General features: G+C 32.7%; 1 protein-coding gene across 1 annotated transcript in view; it reads left to right on the plus strand.

The window, feature by feature from the left end:
• The window catches only part of LOC129231640 (uncharacterized), a 113,800-nt gene that overhangs the window by 67,179 nt on the left and 22,777 nt on the right, over positions 1-23,844 (plus strand). Inside the window, exons 3-5 of the mRNA XM_054866004.1 lie at positions 17,423-17,811; positions 21,833-21,877; positions 21,985-22,125. Of these exons, the coding sequence (XP_054721979.1) occupies positions 17,423-17,811; positions 21,833-21,877; positions 21,985-22,125 (575 nt within the window). The remainder of the gene's footprint in view (positions 1-17,422; positions 17,812-21,832; positions 21,878-21,984; positions 22,126-23,844) is intronic.

Genomic DNA, 23,844 nt, shown 5'->3' on the forward strand with positions numbered 1-23,844 from the left:
ACCTAGCATTGCACATAATATTTAAAATGTTCCTGTTCGCATAGAACTCAGTAATACTCAGAAAATACGTCTAGTTAAATGTATTTCTCAAATTACTGCATTTATTGAAGATTCAAAATCGACTATTTAACCCCCCCCCCTCCCCCCAACACGTGTGAAGTTTTAAACTAAATTTAATTTGTCTTTACTTATATGTGAGGAATGTCAATTTTCATTAATGAATGCTAGATATAACCATCCTTATTAGATTTGGTTAACAGGCAAATGTAATAAAGATGACATAAGTACAAAAAAAGGACTAAAAAATGCCTAAATGCCACATTGGAAGCTTTATATTTGACTAAACTGATTAAACTAAACTAAGCATTAAAAGATATTTCCTATCGTATAATTCAGCTGGAAGGAAATAAAATTCTAACAAGGGGATATATATTTTAAGATAACTTAAAATTGTTTTGAAAACATTATTAAATACCAGTCCTTATTTTATTGTATTAGATGCGAATGAATAATGAAAAAAACATGCAGTATTTTGAAATAAGTTTTTATATTTCTCGAAATTTTGCACATTGTTAACTATAGAAAATACTGTCTTATACACTCATAAATAGACTTTACTCAGGGGTACTTTCCGAGGGGTAGTTCATAGCGTAGTTTGCACCAATGGAATCTTAAGATTGTGTTTTTGAGTGCAGGTATTGTCCGAGAATAATCTGTTACTTTTGACTAGGCGTGCCACGGCTCTTTGAGGGAAGGGCACTCCTACGGTTTAATTAAATAAGTTAGCAGCAAATGGTTGGCTTAAAAGGTGTTTTTCGCAAAAGAAAATTTAAGTCTTTTACGTGCCATTTTACTTTTATGCGCTTAAAAATGAATGTCTGGAAATTTTTAAATATTGTTTGATTGCTTTTATTACATTTCAGTGCATTCTGAAGTCAGGATGCCAAACAATAATAATTAAGATTCAATGTTCAAGATTCTAAGAAAGATTCTTATTGAAAAGAGTAATAGCTAAGTTCGATTTTACTTTTAAGTATGATGCAAAAAAAATTTCGTACATCAAACAAGTCCTGAGTAAAACTGAAGTGCATTTATCCTGCTTAGTTGCTTTACTGTACGTCATTCGCAAAATATTTTTACCACTTAAGTACCGTGAGTTCAAAGAGCTATAGAATATACTACAGTAGCAGCTTGTTTTATGCGGGGGTTACGTTCCTCGGAAATGCCGCGCAAATCAAAACCGCGTAAATTTAGACAATATTAGCGTTAAAATAGGGGTTAGGTTCCGTAGATAAAAAAAAATACTTCATTCTAGTGATGACTAATTGTATAATAAGTTTTGTGTACTTATATCGATTTCTATGCATAACACATGTATAAAGAAAAAGCAAATTAGTTTAGTGTTTATGAAAAGGAGCTGGCTATGATAGTCTTTTGTTAGTCAAGAAATTTTTCTGTAGTTATTTGCATAGCATTAAAGCATGCATGATCATTTCCATAATAGAATCCTTCACTAACAAATCAGAAAGATTATTTCTATTGTGGCTAAAATTTTTCAATGTTAACGTTTTTGGTTCTGATAACTGTAGCCTCGTTGGTTTTGTCCTCCTTTGTCACTCCTAAAAATTCTTCAAGTTCACACTGAACTGTGTGAGTTTAATAACTTTACTTCTGGAAAGCTCTTTGGAACCAATCGCATAAAATGTCTCCAGTGGCCCAAGCTCGATTAGTAGCACATCAAATACAGTTTATTATGTGTAATCTGAAATCTTTAGGAGTTTGGATTTAGAAAAGGGGGGAAATTTCATCTGTTTGCATTGCCGCATCCGCGTAAAATAAAATAAAGGTGTCAAATCTTAAACCGCGTGTAATCAAAACCGCGTAAAATAAACGCGCATAAAACGGGGATCCACTGTATTGTAAAGCCAACATGCATAAAACAGTAACTACGAAACTCAAAACCAGAACCAATTGCGAATTTAAAACACCAATCAATTTTTGTTCAATATTTATTTCAAAGCGCTGTCACAAAATTAGAAATTAGTGGGCAAATAGCATTTTTTTCTAATGATTTTCAGATTTCTTCTAATGAATTTTTAACATTTCCAATAACCATCACCGAGGACTTAACCCTTCAGGAATTGTTATTTAGCTTATATGTCCCTTAAGATCGAGTTTGTTCTATAAATTCTCAAATGCAGAAAATTTATATAAATTATATTTGTTTCATGTTATTGAGACATAAAAGTTTATATATATATGTATATATATATATATATATATATATATATATATATATATATATATATATATATATCCTGCTGGCCACGCAAAATGCAACACTAAGAAGGGGTAGTCGGAATAAAACGAAATTTTTCGCACCTTATGGCAACATTGATATTAGAAAGTGATTGCAAAATAAAAGCAAAACGATCATTTGTTACTGAAAAAATCCCAATTAAATGGAGGTTTAAGTACCCTGTTGAGCAACCTCGGTCATGAACGTACGAAGCAATACAGCCGAACTTCCCGGAAAAGCACCCTCGTACGAAGACCAACGTCATCTCTTGCAACAAACTCATTTTTACCATCTCAAGTGATCCCAGATACGCTCGATTTGTGATCCGAGCATCGCGCAGGCGAGAGAAAGTGGTAATGGGGAAGCAGAAGTTCCCTGATAGCATTGCTGTGTGTGACCGAGCATTGTCCTAGAAAAAAAAAGGAGGTGCCACCATGAGTGCTAACACAAATGACTGAAGCATGACATTACGTTAGGCCGTCATAGTGCTGTGAATCAATATTAGGGGTTACCATGTTTGGTATACAATAGCACCCCGTAATGTCGCTCCAACTGTGGATGCGGTATGCCGCTGAAAAGCAAATGCTTTATTAGGACATTCACACTGTTGCCACCCACTTGGAGGAATTTCGTGTTCGAAGGGATTTGTTGGCAACTGAAAGGATCCAGATCGTCTTTAGCGAGGAATCCAGATCGAATTTGGGCAATGGTGACCTTTTTGTAAGCTATGGAGAACTCGTTGTGAACTTCCAAATAGTGCGTTTGCTTTTCATCGACATACCGCGCTCACAACTGGAGTGATGTTAGGGAGTAGGGGAGACCGGGGCAAGATGACGAGCCGGGCAAGATGACGAATGCCTTAATTTTTTCGTTTTAAACTAGGTAACTGCATCAACTGCATGCTACTGGCTCTCCTATCCACTGTTCGTTCAGCAATAAAATAGAAACCCTGAAATCGCCATATTTGTGTTAGTTCTGATGCTCTGATTGTTTATCGTCGCCTCGGTATAAATTTTATGCATGTGTAAATAAGCTCTGCAACAGATACATATAGGATATATCATGTCTCTTTAATATTTATGAGTAACTTAGTTTAAATACTACCTATTACCATGAATAAATATGAATTAATCGCCTATGTTATGGCAATGGAGAAGAATCCGTTCAAACAGGCAGTCTGGGGCAAGATGACGAGCTTGCCTATTGCCCGTGCTTCGGAATTTATTAAACTATGTTGTCCATTTTATCCTGTAAACGCTTATTTGTCTGTGTGTTTGTCCACGAGACCTTGCGCTTCTCCTCTGGAGCTAAAGGACGCATTGAATCAAGGGAGGTATCGTTCAAAAGCAGGTGACCAGGGGCTATTTATAAACCAGTTGACCAAATGACTAGTTGAATGAATTAAACCAAGCAAAGAATCTCCTGCTCTGTTGAATTTTGACAATCATAAATCTCACATAACTTTTGTTTCACTAATATTGCAGTGAAAAAACATTATCATGGTTGGGTTGCCATTGCACACATCTCGCATCTTCTCTAGCTCCTGATGCATCATTTTCCTGCCTATTAAAAACCTACTATAGCCAAGCATGTGACAACTTGATGCTCATTCATCTAGGACAAACTATCACAGACAAAAATATTGGCGAGCTTTTGAGCACCGCTTACTTCAAAGCAGCTACAATTGGAAATGCCGATAAAGGGTTTAAAGAATGAGGGATCGAGTCTCATAATTCTGTTGTTTTTTGCTTACTATGACGTTGTTGGCGATGAAACTGAGAATAATAGTGTTAATCCTCAGACCTTGGGAGTTGAAAACCAACATATAAACCCTCTAGACGAAGCTGAAATTATGGCAAATGCTGATTCCGATGCTTTAACGAAGTCAATTAGTGTTTCTGATTTCAATGCATTGCCTAAAGCAACCCAATGCGAGAAAACAAAAAGGAAAAGCAGAAAACTGAGCTGAAACATTCTTACAAGCACACCCATCAAAGAAATGCCAGAACAAGGAGCAAAGCGGAAGGGAAAAAAAACAAAGATTATTTAAAAAAGCAGGAAAAATAAGCTAGTGAAGCTAAAAAGAGAGTAAAAAAACTTAGACCAAGTTCCTGTAGGCACAAGTCTATACAAGTCATGCGAAGCAATGCAGTTGCATCAACTTCAAAGAATGGTGTTCTAAGATGCCCTGCTTGGAAAGTGGAATATTGTGACCATGAGGAACGTTCCAATCATGACAATGGCATTTTTAATTGTGTCTATTGCTAGCTGCACAACTTAACACTTCAACATTACGCTACAATGCATTACGCTTAAATTGACACTTAGTAATATGTAAAGACATAGTTATCATTTGTAAAACTACATAACATATTCAAAGCATAAAATATGTTCAACCTTTTTCAACGTTGTCATCTTGCCCCTAGGTCAAAGTCATCTTGCCCCGGTACTGGGGCAAGATGACGATTTGTTAAGGTTATGAAAAAATCAAAATATCCTTCGTTATTTTTATTTGAAAAATTAAATGGTAATATATTTAATACTACAAAGGACTACTCTGACAGCTCATGTAAAATTATTTTTACTATCCTTAAAAATAAATTAATAAAGCACGAAAATTGTTAGCATAGTCATCTTGCCCCGGTCTCCCCTACTATAATGTACGATACATATGGTCACCTTTAATATTGATCTAACGCACCAAAGAAACATAACAGTATGTTTATGTTATGCTTTAGTCACGTGTTACCACTCACGGCGAGGCTCCCAGAGCCATTTATTAACAGGACAATGCTGGATCACGCACAGCAAGGTTGTCAGGGTATGTCCTCTTCCCCATCATCACTTTCTCTCGCTTGTCGCGATGCCATGATTTGTCACAAATCGAGCATATCTGGGATTAGTTGAGACGGTAAATCGGATAGCTTATGAGTTTGATCGAATTAGTGGTACGTTTACAGTAACTGTGGTACGAGATGATGTAAGACATCGTACGAGGCTGTTACGCCTTGGAGCTCGATTGTATCGCGTAGTTCATTCACGCTAGAGGTGGCTCGACCAAGTACTTAAATCTCTATTCATTTCGGATTTTTCCAGTAATAAATGATTATTTTGCTTTCATTTTGTAATCACTTTCTAATATTAACGTTGCCAAAACGTGTGTAAAATTTCGTTTCATTCTGATTTTTCCTTCTTGGTGTTGCGTTTTGTGTGACCAGCAGTGTATATTGAAAACACTGCAAATTACAATAATAAACTTCAGCGCATATTTCCATTATAACTTAAAACTTTCGTATTCAAATTAGGTATTAACATTTTTTTTATTACAGAGCCTTTTTTTTTTCATTGATTTTCTTTTTTTTTTTCAACTGACATTGAAAAACGTAGTTATCATTGGCATGGTAAACTGATATCATTTGCATAGTAAAACTAGAAATGATGCCAAAGTTGCGAAGGAAACATTTTTACCTCTCCAACAATACATACTGAACTACTTAATTTGGCAAGTGTCTACCTAATTCGCACTAACTATTTGGCTAAACACTAATTAGATTAAAATTTAATTACACAACGAACTCATTAGAGCAATACATTCATCTTCCGTCATATTTTTTGCTAACGTGCCGATGTTTACAAAAATTTTCTTAAAAATATCACACATCTTTGAAATTTCCGATCACTTAACTTCGTAAGAGCCATGAAAATAATTTTGTTGTTTGAAGCCTACACGATTGACGCTAATTAAAAATTCAAGGTTTCTGAAGGCGGCGAGAATTTTGAGTGGGCTTATAAGGAACGGAAAACTATCGCATTACCAATGTAATTACGTCCATTTGTGACCTAACAATTCGTAGGTACACATCGTGTTCCCATTAGTCCGGTAACGCATAAAATAAAAATTATTGTACCCATCATTATTTAGGGCTTTCTGTTGCAGCTTGTTTCAGTTATTTACTGTCAGGTACGTAAATCCTTTTAGTTTAAGCTACATATTGCAATGTTTCAAGTACTGTTGCATACTGAATGGGCTATTTACTGCATTTATTTTTATAGAGTAGAGAGAGAACCTTTATCGCAATAAAACTTATATTGTTTATTTCAGTTTCGTTTCAAAGCCAGTTTCAAAACATCAAATACCAATGCTAGAATACATTAGCGTAGCAGATCTGAAAATTTTGTGATTTTCGTAACAGAAATACCTCGCTAAAAGCTTGTTTTTGTATATTAAAAAATTCAATTTAAGAGTTTTATATTAACTTAATATTTTGAGGATTGCTTGATGTTTTGTAAGAGATTTTTAGCTAATATTTATACCTTTATTTATTAGTTGAGTTGTAGGATTATTCGCGTTTTCACCTTTTATGTTATTCTTGATGAATTGGGTCAGCATGTTGCTTTTGCTTCAACTCGTGGGCATGGCGTAGTTACACAATACCCTGTGCTCTTGACCCAAAAGTTCTAGAGGGCGTTAAAATGTTTAGAATTCAACTTGTTGCCGGTAGTTACCATTAGCAATATTAATAACACTTACCATGAAGTTCTACGGTCGTTTAAAACATATGTTAAAGAATAGTTATACCATAATTCCTTTTTTCATATAACTACTATGTATTTTGAAGACTATATATCTGTACCTTGGAACAACAATACAAGTGTCATTTTTTAACCAAATTTACTTTCACGGTAGAAATATTTCACGAAATAGTAAATTTTCGATGCAACAACCGCCAATGTGATGCAGCGCCATAAGGTTGAATTATAGTGACCACATTTATCAATATCTTAAAGATTCCAAAATATGATCTTAAGTATTTTTATTCAAATTTATATCAATGAATATCACTTGTAGTTCAAGTATAATTGAAATTAATTAAAAACTATATTTGCATTTCTAATGTAAAGACATGAGATAATCTCGTAAAGTGTTCAGAATTTCGTTGGACTGGTTAGTAAATGTAAAATATAGCTAGCAAATAATCGAGATACTTTGCTACAAAATTTTCTGTAATACTGAAAAATTTTCAATCACCCATCAGTTGTTATTGTTCCGAGTACAGATATATACTAGGTATTTTGAATGTGTGTTGATAATCTATCCGCAAAAATCTGGTAAATCATCTATCTACATATGATCATCTACTGAAAACGTTTCGACTGTTGCGGGATGTGTAATAGTAGTAATCCCCCTCCCCCACTGCGTGATCATTTTGCGATAAAAAGAAAACTGCACAAACAAGGAAAAAGCTTTTTTTCGCGTAGGAAATGCCAGTTTTGAGCCTATTTCTGGGGTTCTAGTGAAAGAAGGCTATTCAAGCTTAGAAGCTTGCTGCTCACTTTCGAGAAACTTGAGCTGTAACGACCTACTTCATTATCGCCACAGTGGAATCTTTTCAAAAGCCTGAATTGGATAGAAAAAAACTTCAAAAATTAAAATTATTTTACGGCTTTCACTATATTTAGATCCCAGATTTTTCAATTTTCATGCAATGCAGTTAAAATGAATATCATATGCTGTTGCCGAAACAGCTTATGCGAGTCAAAAAATTAAATTTAAAAAAAAGAAAAAAAGATTTTTTGAAGGAAAAAATGTAGGCATATTATAAAGTATTCAATTCCAGATTTAAAGATCTCACAGTTTTAAAAAATTAGCGATTACCTATTGTGTTTCATCTACCGATATACATGCTAGGTAACTTATTTTTCATTTTCATTCGCTATTTGAAAACTTTAGAAAGCATTCCCTTTCCTGCCCGTTGTCTGAACACAGAGATGCAATTATTGAGCTGCCTTTGGTGTGAAAAACTTTTGGCTTAATCATGCGAGCGAAAGAAAATTCGTAGGAATCAACCATAGAGTACTTGATATTGAATAGTTGATTAGGCGCTACGTTTCATGCAGAAAACCTACTAAATAAATTAAAACGAATGAACTGTCATATATTGATGTAAACGATTTTTACTGCTTTGGTAATATGTGACTACTTGCTGTAGATTTGTTGTTATTGCTTTGCAGTAGTTATTACGTTCTTTCATCATTAAGATTAAATTGCTTAGTTAATCGAATATTCCGTATCCTTTGAACGAATGTTTTTGCCTCTTTGCTTCTGGAAATTAGCCAAAGAAAATGAATTTAGAGTTCTTGTTAGATCAGACAGATTCGCATCTTATTTCTCAAACTTTTAAGTAAACGTGTATGTAATACGTAAACCATTTTTTTTTCTCTCGGAAAGTTATGCAAATTTATTTTTTCTCTTAACTCAATTTCGCTTTGCATTTTCCCATTTTTTTCTTTTCTTTTTTGGTCACTTTACAATTGATACTTTTACATTACATGCCGCAGGCGGTGCTGCTAAGAACCAACTTTTTTTTTATGAACATTTTTATCCCTATTCAGCATTTTAAATAAATATGTCCATATGAATACACCTAGAAAATTAAATCATTCATCAAATTCTCTACCTACATACATAAATTCTCCATGTGGACACTATGGATTACTTAATATTTTGAATTGAAAAGAAGAGGTGTCTATTTCAATATCTTAGAAAACCGTTTATGAAACAAACTTTTCCTACACAAACTTAAAGAATGCTTTTCCTGATCGACAGAGACTACATCTAAATAATAAAAAAACATTGATTGTTATCCGTTTTGTTTTTAGGTATTTAGCGATTTAGTATTATTTCTCATAAATGACAGAGACGATGCTTAAAGAAACTCATTTTGTGATTCAAAAAACCACCTTCGTTTTCCTTTAAATCTTTAGTGGTTTAGTGTACTTTATCATAACTCATAGAGACGACATAGAAACTTCTTTCGTGATTCAAAAAACAACCTTCATTTTTATACGTTTTTCTTTTGATCTATAACATTATAGTGCACGTTTTCGTTAGTAGCGAAGACGACGTCTAAAGTGAGACTTTCGTGATTCAAAAAACAACCTTCCTTTTTTTTTTTAATTTTTTCTTTATAGATCTTAAACGGTTTAATGTACTTTCTCTACAAAACCTTTCATGGTGCAAAAAGCAACCTTCATTTTTACATCTTTTAGCGGTTTGTCATACTATACCTCATAACGATGTCTAAAGCTACACCTTTCATGGTTTAAAAAATAACCTTCTTTTTACTTCCTTTTACAAAAAAGGAAGTATTGTATTCGCGAAAAAATTTTCACTCAAAAATCGGCCTTAATTTCCATTTTGCTCACCCCCGAATGAATGTTGAGTTTATTTTTCAACCCGACCACACGTGGATATATGCCTAGGAACGTACAGACACCCGAAATATCCATTTTGACGATCCCAGAGTTAATTACAACGAGTTTTCTCGTGACGTCTGTATGTACGTATGTATGTGTGTATGTATGTCGCATAACTCAAGAACGGAATGTCCTAGAAAGTTGAAATTTGGTACGTAGACTATTAGGGGGGTCTAGTTGTGCACCTTCTTTTTTGGTTGCATTCGTATGCTCCAAAAGGGGTCTTTTGCCCCTTTTTGGGGGGAAATCATTGTTAATTTCGATGTAAACTCAAGTGGTGTTATAATTTGGCGGACACTTCGCGATATATCGCCAGTATTTTGGTCGTCAAGTTTTGTCGCCAACTTGGCGACAAATTTGGCGATTTTTTTTTTAATCTGGTTTTAATTTGGCCATTGTTGGTGATATTTAGAGTAAACTATTGAATCATATTAAAACTGCCAATAATGAGAAAATGACATTAAATTGGAGTAAAAGAAAATCATGTGATTCACACATCAGCTCGTTTCCTTAGATTTTTGGCAGTAAAATAATTTTTTTATAACTGGTACAGACGTCGTCTGAATTGTCTTTAAATCTTTAGCAGTTTAATATAAAAGCCCAAAAAAAAAAAAGAGAATTATGTCATTATTCCTTTAACCTCTTCTGCTAAGACTTACCTACATGGTATCAATTTGAGCATCAAGGAACTCGTGAGAAAATGATTTCCGATTCGTCTGGTCAGACCCCTACGCTTTGGAACGACGCCTGCGCTCCAAACGTCCACGCAAAGGTTGCTCCGAGTTCATAAATATTCTCAAGTCATCCTGGAACTTAAATTCGGAGAGTGCATGATGTTGACCTTGGTACGTGGGACTCCTTCATGCATTCCTTTCAATGTCTTTATGCTTCAAACAATCATTTAAATAGAGGAGATTTGAATGGGAAACGGCACTTTTGATCTTTCTCATTTTTCAAGAGAAATACAAATTATATTAAGATGAAGTATGGGAATTGGAAAAGTTGTTAAAACGTTTATAAATCTTATTTATTTTTTTTTTCGCATTTTATTAATTTTTTTATGTATTATTTTATACAAAGAAAAAAGGTTAAAAATTCAAATAAAATGATTAAAATGAAACCCATTTTTTTATGAGAGGGGAAAAAATGCAAGTAAAGCGATTAAATCCATAAACCAAAAATTTTGTCATTGAGGAATGGTGAAGTGCATGGTATGGTAGCATATATACAAACTTTTTTTAAAAATTGTTTTTTCTTCGGTTATTATGCAGCTATTTATTTATTCTTGTTTTCAGTTAACTAGGATTTGCCATAGTGCACAGCAGACTTTTTCTTCTTTTTTTTTCTTTATCAAAGTGGTTGTATCTACTAGTGAATAAACCCATTCATCGTAAAAAGAAGTGTAAGCACTATTGCTTTGTTTAAAAAAATTTGCAAAAACATGGAAACTTAAAAATATTCAATTCTGCTCGGTATTGCAAGCAACGTACTCCATTAAAACTACAAGAATTTAAAACGTATGTTAACTAGTAAAAGTGTTGTGCTACCGTTTAAAAGAAAAAATCTAAAATTGTATGTTTATAGCGGGTAAAAACCTTTGAGTTGTTCTTTGGACTAAACTCTCAACAAACAAGCTGACAAGTGAAATCCAGTAAAATAAAATATTATTCCCTCAAATCTGCTTATTATGTTTATCAAAGATTACACTGATTTTTTTTTCTTTTGTTAAAGCCAAAATATTTAGATTATTTTATTTTAAAAGAAGACTGAATATTTCAATAGTTCTCGGCAATGGGAATTCTGTATTGCAAAATACTGTAATTTATAACTTTTAATATAATTCATAAAGCTTCTTAAAGACATAATTCAGGATGTTTGGGTTGTTAAAGCCAGTAATATCTCAACTTTCTTCCTAACCCAATGCTCAACGTCAAGTGCACGATAGTAGAAGATAATACGTTTTAGTACGATTATAAACCTTATTTTTTTTTAAAAAATGTATTATCTTTTTATTCCTTAAGTATGAATACCAATTTATACGTCATTAATATGTTCTGGATTGACCGTGATTTTAAAGTACCTAAAATAAAGTTGCGTGGGTGTAAAAGTGAGGTTAAAAACTTCCTATTTCATTGTTCAAATAACAATGGATTAATCCGGAAAGCCTTTTTTGCATTGAATCTTAATGATTATATTGTGCTTAGAACCGTTTCATCTTCATTTCAAGTTTGAGCACTCTTCAAATAGAACGGTTCGTTTCTATTTGCATGAAGCTTTGCTTGTTTTTTTCCTTTACATATGAGCACATAAGGACAACTCAAGCAGTTTCATTCATTATAAATCCTTTTCGAGTTCCGACTGGAGGTTTTAGAACTATAGATTAGATCTGAAAGTTAGCCTCCAAAATGAAATCTTGCAAAAACATTTATTATTCCTTTCATAAAATTTTGCTTTTTGTGAACTTCTAACCATGTTTGACTAATGCAGGGAAAGAACTCTTATTGGAACAGATCGTATATTAACCTTTGTGAGACGACTGCAAATTGAATTAAAATTTTCATTAAATGTTTTGTCCCAATATTTCGAACATGAGATGTTGCGGTATTTATACTAGAAACATTTTGCTCTTAGAAGGCATAGATTTATCTTGGATCTGTCTGGTATAAATTCTCAAGAAACTGTCCAGAGATTAGTGTAGATATTTCAACCCGTCTTCTGAAGACGAAATACATCTGGTAAAAATATTGAAACACCATGAGCTTGAGGCATTAAAAGGTTTTTAATCGCGCTATGCTTTGATGGTTTAACTATGATGGATACTGCATTTCAAAGCGAAATAATATTTGTTTTGCCCTATTTAGTAGTATTATTTAACAACTCGAAAACAACTCTTTTGAAAAAACTTTAAAAAAATAACCATATTTCAAACGTAAGCAGTTTTTAAAAGCGAAAATGTTTGACTCATAGGAATCTAATACAGCTTCAAATGAAAATGCACTAAACGGTGAGGAGTTAGTGGGAGGAGAAAGTAACTAGCATGAGAGAGAAAGCAAGCAGTAACACAAATGAAATTCAAATTGGAGATAAAAAGATCTCTAATTATCTCTTTTGAAATATGTTTAATTTCTTAAAGATTTTTAAAAACTTTCTTGATGTTCGGTTTTTAATATGCCACTTTTGTTGAATTTATAACCACTTACCTCTTTTCGCCCATCACTCATTTTCAACCGATTCCAAAGACTTATTTGCAGAAAAATAAAATTTTAGTAGTAATAATTGTGGGAAAACACATGGTAGCTATTCAAGAAACTAAAACTGAACGAACTTGAGTATGCTGATGTCAGTGAAAATCATAAGTTAACTCCAAGTTGCGACTTGTCGCCTTCTGCTTTTCTCCAGCCGTCACCTGAGGGCGAGTTTCACACAGTATTTTTCTTATCCTCGACTAATTTAATATCATGCAGGAAAAAACAATCGTTTTCAAAGTATGCAATATTAAAAACTATTGAGGTTTGTTTTCAAGAATAGTAAGAAAATGTGATCAAAGCAAAATTTCGCCGCCCCTAAAAATTTGCCGCCCTAGACAGCTGCCTACTTTGCCTATTGAGAAATTCGGGCCCTGTCCACCCATTTTCCACGAATCTATTTTTAAGACAGAATTCAGATTGTAAGTAGAAGGATAAATATTCGGAGAACAATAGACTGCGACTTCTACACAGGGAATGTGTTTTGACAATTTTTTTTTGTTTTAAAACTAACTTGCGATCTACACGGGAGTAAAACGAGGTATTTGCTGTTTTTCTATACTGTATCGTGCATAATCAGAGTGTTCAGAGCACAAACAATCCATCTTCATCGCATGTAATTCTCAGATATTCGCTTTTTAATTTTTTGAAAAAAATAGAGCCAAAGGACATGATACATGCCTCTAGCTTGCAGCTTTAGATAAAGATCAGGTTAATGGTTCTGAACTTAAAAAGATTCATTTTATGGTAATTTGAGAAGGAAGAAAAATCAATGTGAAGAAATATATAGACTTGAGTTTCCTTGCTTTAAAACTTTAAATTGACATTGTGAAAGATGCTGCTGCCGCCTTCAAGGGAGAATGTCTTATCTTTTTTTTTTTAGTGGTACTAAAAATTTGACGTTTGAACTAGTTGTTACATAGTAGGAGAATGTGGGACAAAGTGAAATGGTGAAATATTTACTCTGCTTTTAGCACCACCTATGCAGTAATATTCAAACTATGTAATAACATATATAGTCTATTCCAGTCAAGAAAAAAAATGCCTCTAAAAATTAAAGAATAGGATAATAAAAGCAGTTTTCAAAAATTGTACTCGTATTGTAATATTTTGTTGAGTCAAAAATTATTTTTTTCATTATTAAATAATAAAGTTCCTGTTATCAACATTTTAAATATGAATTGAGACCTACTAATATTCAGTGCAATATTTATTTGTTTCATATTGAGCTTTTTTGTATTTTACATGCTTTGTGCAGCTAGTCACGTGCATGTAAGGAAAGTGAAATAGTTTATTTCATTTACTTATTCATTTTTTATCAAATCACTTACGCATTCATTTATAAATTATTGAATTTACATTCCTTCATTTCATAATTCCCTTATTTCCTTATTCATTAACTTATTTTCTTACTCATTCACTATTTTATTAACTGATTTATTTTTTCTCATTTATTTACTAAGAACCGCCCCTCAAGATATGACGGGTGAAAATTGCTTCTACATGAACGAAGCACTTGCCTGTTTGGCGATGTTTTAATAATTGAAATTTTAACCATAACTCCAGTGGATTAACCCTAAACTTCAGTAGATAGCGTTCATTGCTGACCACTTTTTCGTTTCTTCATTCCCCTGAAATGACACAGTCTTACCAATAACACAGTTTTACCAGATCCAGTTCAGCTTGGTCACAATAAAGCCTTTCCCTGCATGTTTAACATTACCAAAACATATTATCAAATTATTATGCCGTGACTCGAGTTTCTTTGTTGATGACGTCAGGAACGTTACTCGATCATTGGCTATTATATATATATATATATATATGAAGATGTATTTACTTTTTTTTTTGTTTCTTGTTTCATTTCCTTCTTATTTATTCATTCGTTCTTTTATTTACTCAGTTATTTGATCAAAAATATCCTGAGCAATAGAATTGAAATTATTTCATTAGAAACATATTGTATTTTTCGTTTTGCGCCATGAAAAAAAGAAATGAAAAATTTCTACCTTTTTTTTAAGGTACAACTTTACTGCCAAAAACAAAAAATAATGTTTCAGTACAAGTTATATTATAAAATACTCTGTTCTTTTTTTATCCAACGTAATTTTCAGAACAAATTTCCAATTTTTTCATTTTGAAAAAGTAAGTTGTCTTAACTATTTTACTTCGTCCCACATTCCTCTATTATTATCAGTAACATATAGCTCACCTTAACAGTTAACTGATCCGCATTATGCTGTTTTTTTTTTTTTAATTTATTTACTATGACTTAACCTCTTAAAGCAAGTGAAAACTATTCGTAATTACATCGTTACTTGTTAAACTAAGAAAAATTCTCGGAAATGTAACTTATTACATATAACTAGAAAATGAGGAAAAGAAAAGAATACTTCCGTGGGCAGATAAACGGCAGTATCTGCAGAGATGAATTTTCGAGATATTTGAAGAAATGTGTGTTGGATTCAATACTGACAATAGGGAAATGTTGGAATTTGACTTTTTTTCGGGCCTCTTTTTTTAACGGAAACCAAATAAGGAAGCTTGTACAGTAAAGCTAAGGTACAATAGATGACAAAAATGTAAAAAAATGAAAAAGGAAAAATTTGCAGTTATTGCCCTTTACCTGCCCAGGGCAGAGTAATAGTTACCTTCTTGTACTTTTGATATTGGAATATCTATGAAGAAATAGATTCCTTCCTGTGAAGTTGAACAAAACGTAAAAAACTTAACATTTAGCAATTTAGGCTGTCCATTTCCCATAACAGGTCCTTAGCGCAAAAAAAGATGAGGGTAAATAGAGAAAATTTGTTTGTTAACGTAAGATATGATATTTTTTACGCCGTGCTACTGGAGCTTGTTGAACGAATTGCAAAGTTTCGCTTTCGTGACAATCAAGGTGAATTGCTTTGTTGTGTATGACCATATGCTTCATTGTATTATTCGATCGTCTTGATAATTGCAATTACCTTTTAAGCTAAGAAATGCTGAACTTGTATGCTGTCTTCTGCTCTTGTTTATCACGAAGGGAAACTCGGGGCAAGATGACGACCTTAAAAGTTTTTTTTTATATTTTTCACGAGCGTTAGAAAAAGACAACTAGACCTTATTCTATGAAATTATTGATATGAATCTTAATTTATGAAGTCCTATGATTAATATAAAATTGATTCTGAAATTTCGTGGCATATCGAAGCTTTTTTGGAAAAGGAAATAATTCGTCATCTTGCCCCTCATACAGGCAAGAGGAATTTTATTACGGGGCAAGATGATTTCTTTTCAGGTAATATGATACACATATACTTGCAATAATGGAGCATTTAGCATGCATAATTACAATTTTTGCCCAATTTATAATAAAACCCATTGCAATGCTAACGAGCTTAAAACTACATTTTAAAAGAACTTCGGTTCATTTAGATGTGACAAAAAAAAATCACCGTCGAGAACATGAAAGAAAAAATAACTAGTGGTCTGAAAAATGCAAAATGCTTACAATCGATCAGTGATGTGTGCTGGAAATCCTACTACGGCAAACATAATTTTATTTGCAATAGATTCCGACTTCGTCATCTTGCCCCATGTAGCACAGATTTACGAACTGTCATTTTACTAGATTGAACTTCAGTCAGTTATATGAAGCACTATATAAATAAGCAATGCGAAACATTATTTAAAACAATTGACAAAAATGAATGTGACTTACTTTGTACTAATGGGATTTTATTATACCATGAACAAAAATTAGATTCGCAGGATCTTCAAACCATAAACACTTGATCAAAAATAATTGAACCTCTCTACTAACGTTTTGATTTGGTTGGTAGTCTCTCATCCTTGTTTTCTTACCAGATCACTAATAGAGCTATCATCTTTTGTCTAAAAATGTAACTACAATATCCTTCATCTGGCCCCGAGTTCCGCTACATAAAAAATATATATATATATATATATATATATATATATATATATATATATATATATATATATATATATATATATATATATATATATATATAGAAACCCTGACATAAGTATGAAAAAAGTTCTGTAACTAAAATTGACCACACAATAGCGAATTGAAAGAAATATGGATCGAGAGATAAAAATATAGTTTTTCTAACAGCTTCATAATTCAGTCAAATTTAGCCGTAGTAGATCGTCATAGCTTTTTATTTCAGACATAAATGCTTCGAGAATATTTAACCAAAAATGATTGATAGGACCAGGAACTGTAGAAAAAATTATGTATAGAAACTTATCAGAGACGTACTTATCAACTCAAACAGGATCCACTACAATTCGTTACATGATTTTTAGAAAAATCAGTTCGTCACATGATTTTTATCCCTTGATAAAAGGATTTTTTAATTTAAACTATTACTGTTTATCTCTAATGATTTATTCATTAACTATTAGGCTAGAAAAAGATGAATCCCTTGTATACGTAATGCATAATCATGGCAAGAAATATTTTTTCATTCATATATATTTCATGTTTTTGAAAATTGTCTGTTAATTCTTTTAATAATTCAGCTACTAGTTTTTTTTTTAGTTTTATTTATTTGTAATCATTGTATTTATTAATTTTGAAAATTTCAATGTAATTTTCATATTTCAGGCGGCTACCACGTATCGAATCAGAGCAGTGACGATTCCCGGTACAACAATCATGGCGAATGTGATTCAGGACTTACTGATGATCAAAGGAGTAGCAGCAGTACAGCAGAGGAATGCGACTTAGAGGATGACACCGACAGTGCCAAGGGATCCCTGCCTTTGCACGATTCTAGCAGTGAATCGCCTACTTATAATGAGAGAGCAAATATGTTCCAAAACGTGGAATATCATAAATTTAACAAGAATCTTCCGCACAAAAGAATAATAGAGGATTACGAAAAACCAAAAGTGAATGGCAAAGATGTGGAAACGATTCCAAATACAAACCACGAGTTTGAAGACTCGGAAGAAATCAGACAAATTAGGAGCTTAACGAGTAGTTGGGATCCGGTAAGGATTTTCCCTTTTCATGAACATGCTATAGCAGTATTTTGTTTTGAAGAATATATCGTCGCCTCAGAGCAAGAGAAAGAAATCTAGTAACAGGAATAACAGTAAGATATCCTACTGTTGCTCTGAAGCGGCGATATGTTACAAGATTTAATAGTAATATTTGTTTCATCAACTTTTTCGCATTTTTACTTGAATTAAATAAATCTTATCCAGTACTCATTTAATAATAAACAATCATCTACAGCAGCAAAGAAAAGTTCTCGCGCGGATTATTATTTAAAAGAAAAGTTGATTACTTTTAAGATGAATTTAACAAAGCATGCGTCTTTATTATATGACCATTTCTTGTAGTGGTAGATCGTAGTTGATCCCGAATGTTTCCGACTGATATTTCACCTGACATGTCTGAGGATTCTTTATAACATAGAGCAATAACTGCATTAACTTCAAAATGGATCATGATCTTTATCTTCATTTGATAGGCAGCTCATAATTGGTCAAGTTTGTTCTTCTTCCCAGGAAATACATAAATATCGAAATAATTTTAACGGTAAAATAATAATTTTCAAAATTTAAATTATTGGATACTATGTTTTAGAATATTCATTAATGAGGTCTCCTCTCAATACTTCAGAGAAGAATCCAATCAAATATTGTCTCAAAAGAGCAAATAAATTCAACCAATCCGAGGCGGGTACTATCGAATTTGAAATTGGTGTCCAATTCAATAAGAATTAAGTTAATTTTTTCGCACGATATTTCTAGAGTGGATCTTGAAAAGACTACCGTTGCCGTTTAAAGTCATAATTAAATGATAAAATGTGCAAATGAATCTCATAGCAATAAGTGACAGTTACATCGTCTTAAGTAAATACTGTTAAATACAACCTCATAAGATTTAGTTACACAAAGTGATAAAACACTATTTTTTTATCAGTCGCAATAATGCTTTCATTTCAAACCTATAACATTTTTATTGCTAATTTTTACTTTTTTTTCCCCCTGAAAACAATTAGGATTGCAGTCTCAATTTTCATGAGTACACAGTTAGGTTTTTTGGCCACATAAATGTTTTTCATGCGTAAAAACTCCGATCATTAGGCAAATTTTAAAATTATAAAATTCATTTTTATTGGATATTTTTTGCTCTTTTTCTGAATAAACAAATTGTTAATTTGTTTAAATTTAAAAAAATAATAATAAAATTATATCGGTCTCACTTATGTTTATGTTGCGATCCTATGATCTTTGTCATGTTATTATTAAGACTAATTGTCTTCTCATGTTTTAGAATCTCGAAACCGTTTCATAAGCTGATTGTACTCCTTCACTTCCAATCATTTCTGCACTTGTTTTGAGACCCTTAAAGTCACTTGCTATTATTGCAAGTAGTCTGCGGCTTATCCTCTTCTCTTTTTTATTTGTAGCTTTGCATTTGTATAGGTCGCTTTAATATTTTTATTCCTCTTTGATCACAAGTTTCTCCATTGAAGATCTGTTTCTTTCATGGAAACAACTTTCTCTCCCTGCCACAATTTTAATTTATTTATTTGTATGTATCGACTTCCTATTTGTGCTTTCATTGCAGTCATATGACCTTTACCACATATGCTTTCTTCAATAAGGGGACCATTCCCACATTACATTTCTTCTCGAATCTCTAAGATGTATTTCAGCTGTTTTTTTTTTTACCCGCTTTGTAAAGGGTGTTTTTTTTAGAGGTAGAGAACTTTAAGTTGAAATAAAACAGTTAAATGTTGTTAATTGCCATGAATGTTGCTTTATTCGAAAGATGATTCTTTGCCATTTTTATTTAAATATGATTTCTGATATATGGCCACCTCGGCTGGCTCGGAGAAAGTCCAATTTTCTCACTTTTTGCAGCAATAGAGGCCGTATGTCAGTAATAATGTGGCGAATGTTCTCTTTCAAGACGTAAATCGTCTGTGGCTTATCGGTGCAGACCACAGACTCCACATAGCCCCACAAAAAGTAGTCCAGCGGTGTTAAACCGCATGATCTTGCAGGCCAATTCACGGGTCCATTACGCGAAATTATTCGTTCACCGAAAGTTTCTTTCAATAAATCAATTGTGACACGCGCTGTGTGAATGCTGTACCGTCCTGTTGTCTATTCATGATGAAATGGAAAACCAAACTAAACTCAAAATAAGTGAAAACTATCAAAAAGGCCCACAAATCAAACAGTGTTCCCAACTTAAAGTTCTATACCTCTAAAAAAAAAACACCTTTACGTGGTTGTTCAAACGGCTCTTCGCTTTAAAAAACTTTGGGCTTGTTCTGGCTTCCTTTGCTTATGGGCGTGTCTACTGTCATGGATGCCCATGGGGGTCTCAACCCTCCCTCTAGACATTAGATGTGCCTGTTTTGAAGATAAAGTTTGCGCATAAGTATCAAAACATTTCAACTAGAGTCGTTCTTGAGTGACTGTTATTAAAAATTTATTTGCTTAAAAAAAATATAATTTTATTCAGCACCGAATTTACTTTCAGAACCATAACAATCTATTAAAGATGTAATAACAAATTAGTCTTTTTATTGAAACGAAGTTCTCCTTTATATTGGGGTTAGAAGCATTATGTTCCGAAGTGCCGCTAATTGCCGTAAAATTTTCCCCCAGGACTATAATGAGTGATTTAAAATTCCCATTGCAGTGTGGACAATATTCTCTTGTAATGAGGACAACAAATCCCAAAAATTCGAATTAAAATAAGGTTCAAAGGAAGTTAGTAGATAGAAATTAAAAAAAAAAACTCTTCAAATTAAAAAAGTTAAAACTTTAACACCCTCCCCCCTTGAAAATTACACATATGGGCGCCTTTGTCTACTGATAATAATAACATATGTAGACAGTTACAGTATCTATACCAACTACTTGATGGACGAAATAAAAATAGACACGAAGGGAAAGAAATTTCAACGACTTATAACTGAAATTTAACTTTGAAGACATGTCGGTTAATAATATTTCCTGTTTTCCTCTTGCTCAGCTAGATGCAGAATAGTGATCATTACCAATAAACCATACAATAGTGTAATTATGCTGCGTTTACTGAGATCATTCCTTTTTTTTTTTTTTTTTTTTGCATCAATACTTTTGATTTCATTCGCGATGTGTCTTTTACGTTTTTGACATAAGTACTACGCTTAATTTAAAACTTCAATTTCAACACTTTTAATCTTTATTTTCTGCTTTGATGCATATGCATAAAATACTGCATTTCTGCTTTGCCCATTTTCAGCATTATTTCAAAACTTGCATCTGAACGGTCCGTCAGCATTTCTAGTAATTCTAAAACCAAAATCAATTTCCCTAAATTGCATAAAAGTTTTTTTTTTTTTTTTTGTATTTTAAATAGTACTTAAGAAATAATGTCAAGAATATTTTATTTAATAAAAAGTAATTTTATTTAATAATCAATTCATTTTGAAGCAAATTAATATGAAGCTTCAAATAAAAAACTGAAAACAAGATTTATAAGTTTATAGTTTTTAATTTCTAAACGAACATAATGGTACAAAAATACTGGATGAAAACAAACTTCGTGCAAGATTATTATATTAAGGTATGATAATTAGAATATCAGGAACATTGTCGATTCACTGCTGAAACATAGCCTAGCGTTACAGGTGAGTCCATGCGGAATAGGAGTGGCCTGAACTGAAACCCTTGCATTGTGCAAGCTACTTTGAGAGAGCGAGTTGAAAAGGATGTTATAATCCTAGCTCTCTTTTATCTAACTGAGAGAGATTTTCTCCTCCTTTAAAATTATAATTTTCTTTTTAATATCGTCGCCTCAAAGCAACAGTGAGACATCTAAGCCCAGGTATAACAGTAAGATATCCTACTGTTGCTTTGATGGGACGATATGATAAATGCTACTTCTAATTCAATGAATGTATCCAATGTGATTTAATACTTTCACTGAAACCGAAGCGTACACGTTAGCTTTTTTAACTTACATACGCAACTGCATGCTACTGTTTTTCTTTTTCAGCAAGAACTACTGCGAGTCCTGTACCGATTAGACTTTCATTCAGAGGTATGTGATTGAAAAACAATATATATATTCAATTATTAATGCAATGTTAATGCATCGACTTTATTTTTCTGACACAGCACTAACAACCAATTTTTCATTACTTTCAGCCTCTAAAGAAACAAATCAGGTACATCAATAAAGAAGGTTACTTGGAAAAATTACCTTCTGGTAGAAAAAAAGCAACCTACTGGAACCCTTGGAAAACTAAATACATCAAACTAAAAGATGGATTTTTCTATTGCTACGATGTAAGTTTTTTTTTTACTATGTGAAGCATTCGAGAGTTTTACGGTTCCATCCCGCTACGCAAAAAGAATTTTTTTTGTCCCTTCGAATATGCAAAGATATTATAATTAAATTTAATTCCGGTGCTGCCTTTACTTATAATGGTAATTTAATGCAAATTTAGTTTCACGAGAAGGAAGAGAAGATTAAAAATCCGAATTCACTTGGAGGAAGCTGCCCAAGCGTTTTTAGGACAATCGATTGCCTTTTGATAAACTGCAAACTACCTTCTTTGATTTTGTGTGTTATACACAAGGTTACTAAAAAATATTCATTCGTTTTCAAAGCTCTACATTTTCTGAATTTACTCACATGAAAACACGATTGCCTTATGAACAAAAATCTCACTTTAAAAATGTTTACATGTACTTTTGGATGCACACATATCCAATCAGTAGCCTATCTCTGGGATGTCCAACCTCCGGCCCTCCAACGGATTTTGTCCGGCCCACGGAAAGCTTACAAACTGTTTTTATTTTTTTTTAGAAAACTAACCCGAGAAAACCACCACTCAGTGCTTAATGCTTTAAAAAAGTAGGTGTGGAAAGGGGTAGCGCTTACTAGATTATCTAAACTGAAATATAGTTGAATTGTTGGCATGCCTTGCCTCTAAAAATTTACAAATATGGCGCTTGAGTAAAAAAGGTTGAAGAACCCTGGTGCAGCTCGTCCCCTGCATTTTTTAGCATCATCCAGTCAATGATTTCTCAAAAATAAATGCGTATGTATGGGATTTTTGATGGATTACATGCAGATGGTATTAGAAGACAAGTTTGTTTTCTAATCTTTGACGAGCTAATGAATTTATCGAAGTTAATTAGAAATTAGTTAAGAAGAATTTTAAAACGCAGGATCGTGCCGTTCTTGAAAATCTCCCCTAGGACATTTCAGCATAACTGTGCAGCATGCTAAAATTCAAAATATGCCAGGAGTTTCGATAATATGTCGAAATTAATTAGTTCAAATATGTCAGAAATAAAATTAGTGTTTTAGAAGACAGAAAATTCTCCTGACCTAAATCTAGTTGAAAACTCGGGGCATATTCTCGAGGAACGTCTTAACAAAGTGGATTATATAAGAAAAGAGCGCATTAAAAGGTAGTTCCTTCAGAAAGAACTCAAATACAGGGCCGGACTTAAAAACCACAAAACTGTTATAGTTAAGGCTTAAATAAGCTCTAGAAGTAATTTCTGCTAGATATGGGAGCAATTCTTATTCATTTTATGATTATCACTGAATAAGAGGGTTTGTACATATAAATTATCTTCTGAAAAAAGGCGCTTTGCCTCAATTAATTTGTGCAAATATGTATAATTTTAGGATAAATTGTTTAAAACAAACCTACCTTAACCTACAACGTTAACATATAATTTATTGACCATTTGAATTTGCAAGCAATAGTCAGAAAATAATAGCGAGATCTCGCGAAAAAATTTCTAAGTATTAATTGTATGAAGTAACACCAAGTGTGAATTGGAAAGATTAGTCTATAACCTATGCACCTATCACTTTTGCTCATTAAAAATAAACTTGTTAACAATTTCACTTACAACTGATTTACGGTTGCATGTTGTCTTTGCGGCACAAGTGTTACTACTTCAGCATAACAAAGAAAAAACTCTCTATATTCAAAATGCCAGAGAGTTAAAGATTTATAGTGATTTCATGTCTCTAAAAACATT

The sequence above is a fragment of the Uloborus diversus genome, chromosome 10, assembly GCF_026930045.1.
Source record: "Uloborus diversus isolate 005 chromosome 10, Udiv.v.3.1, whole genome shotgun sequence".
NCBI lineage: Eukaryota > Metazoa > Arthropoda > Arachnida > Araneae > Uloboridae > Uloborus > Uloborus diversus.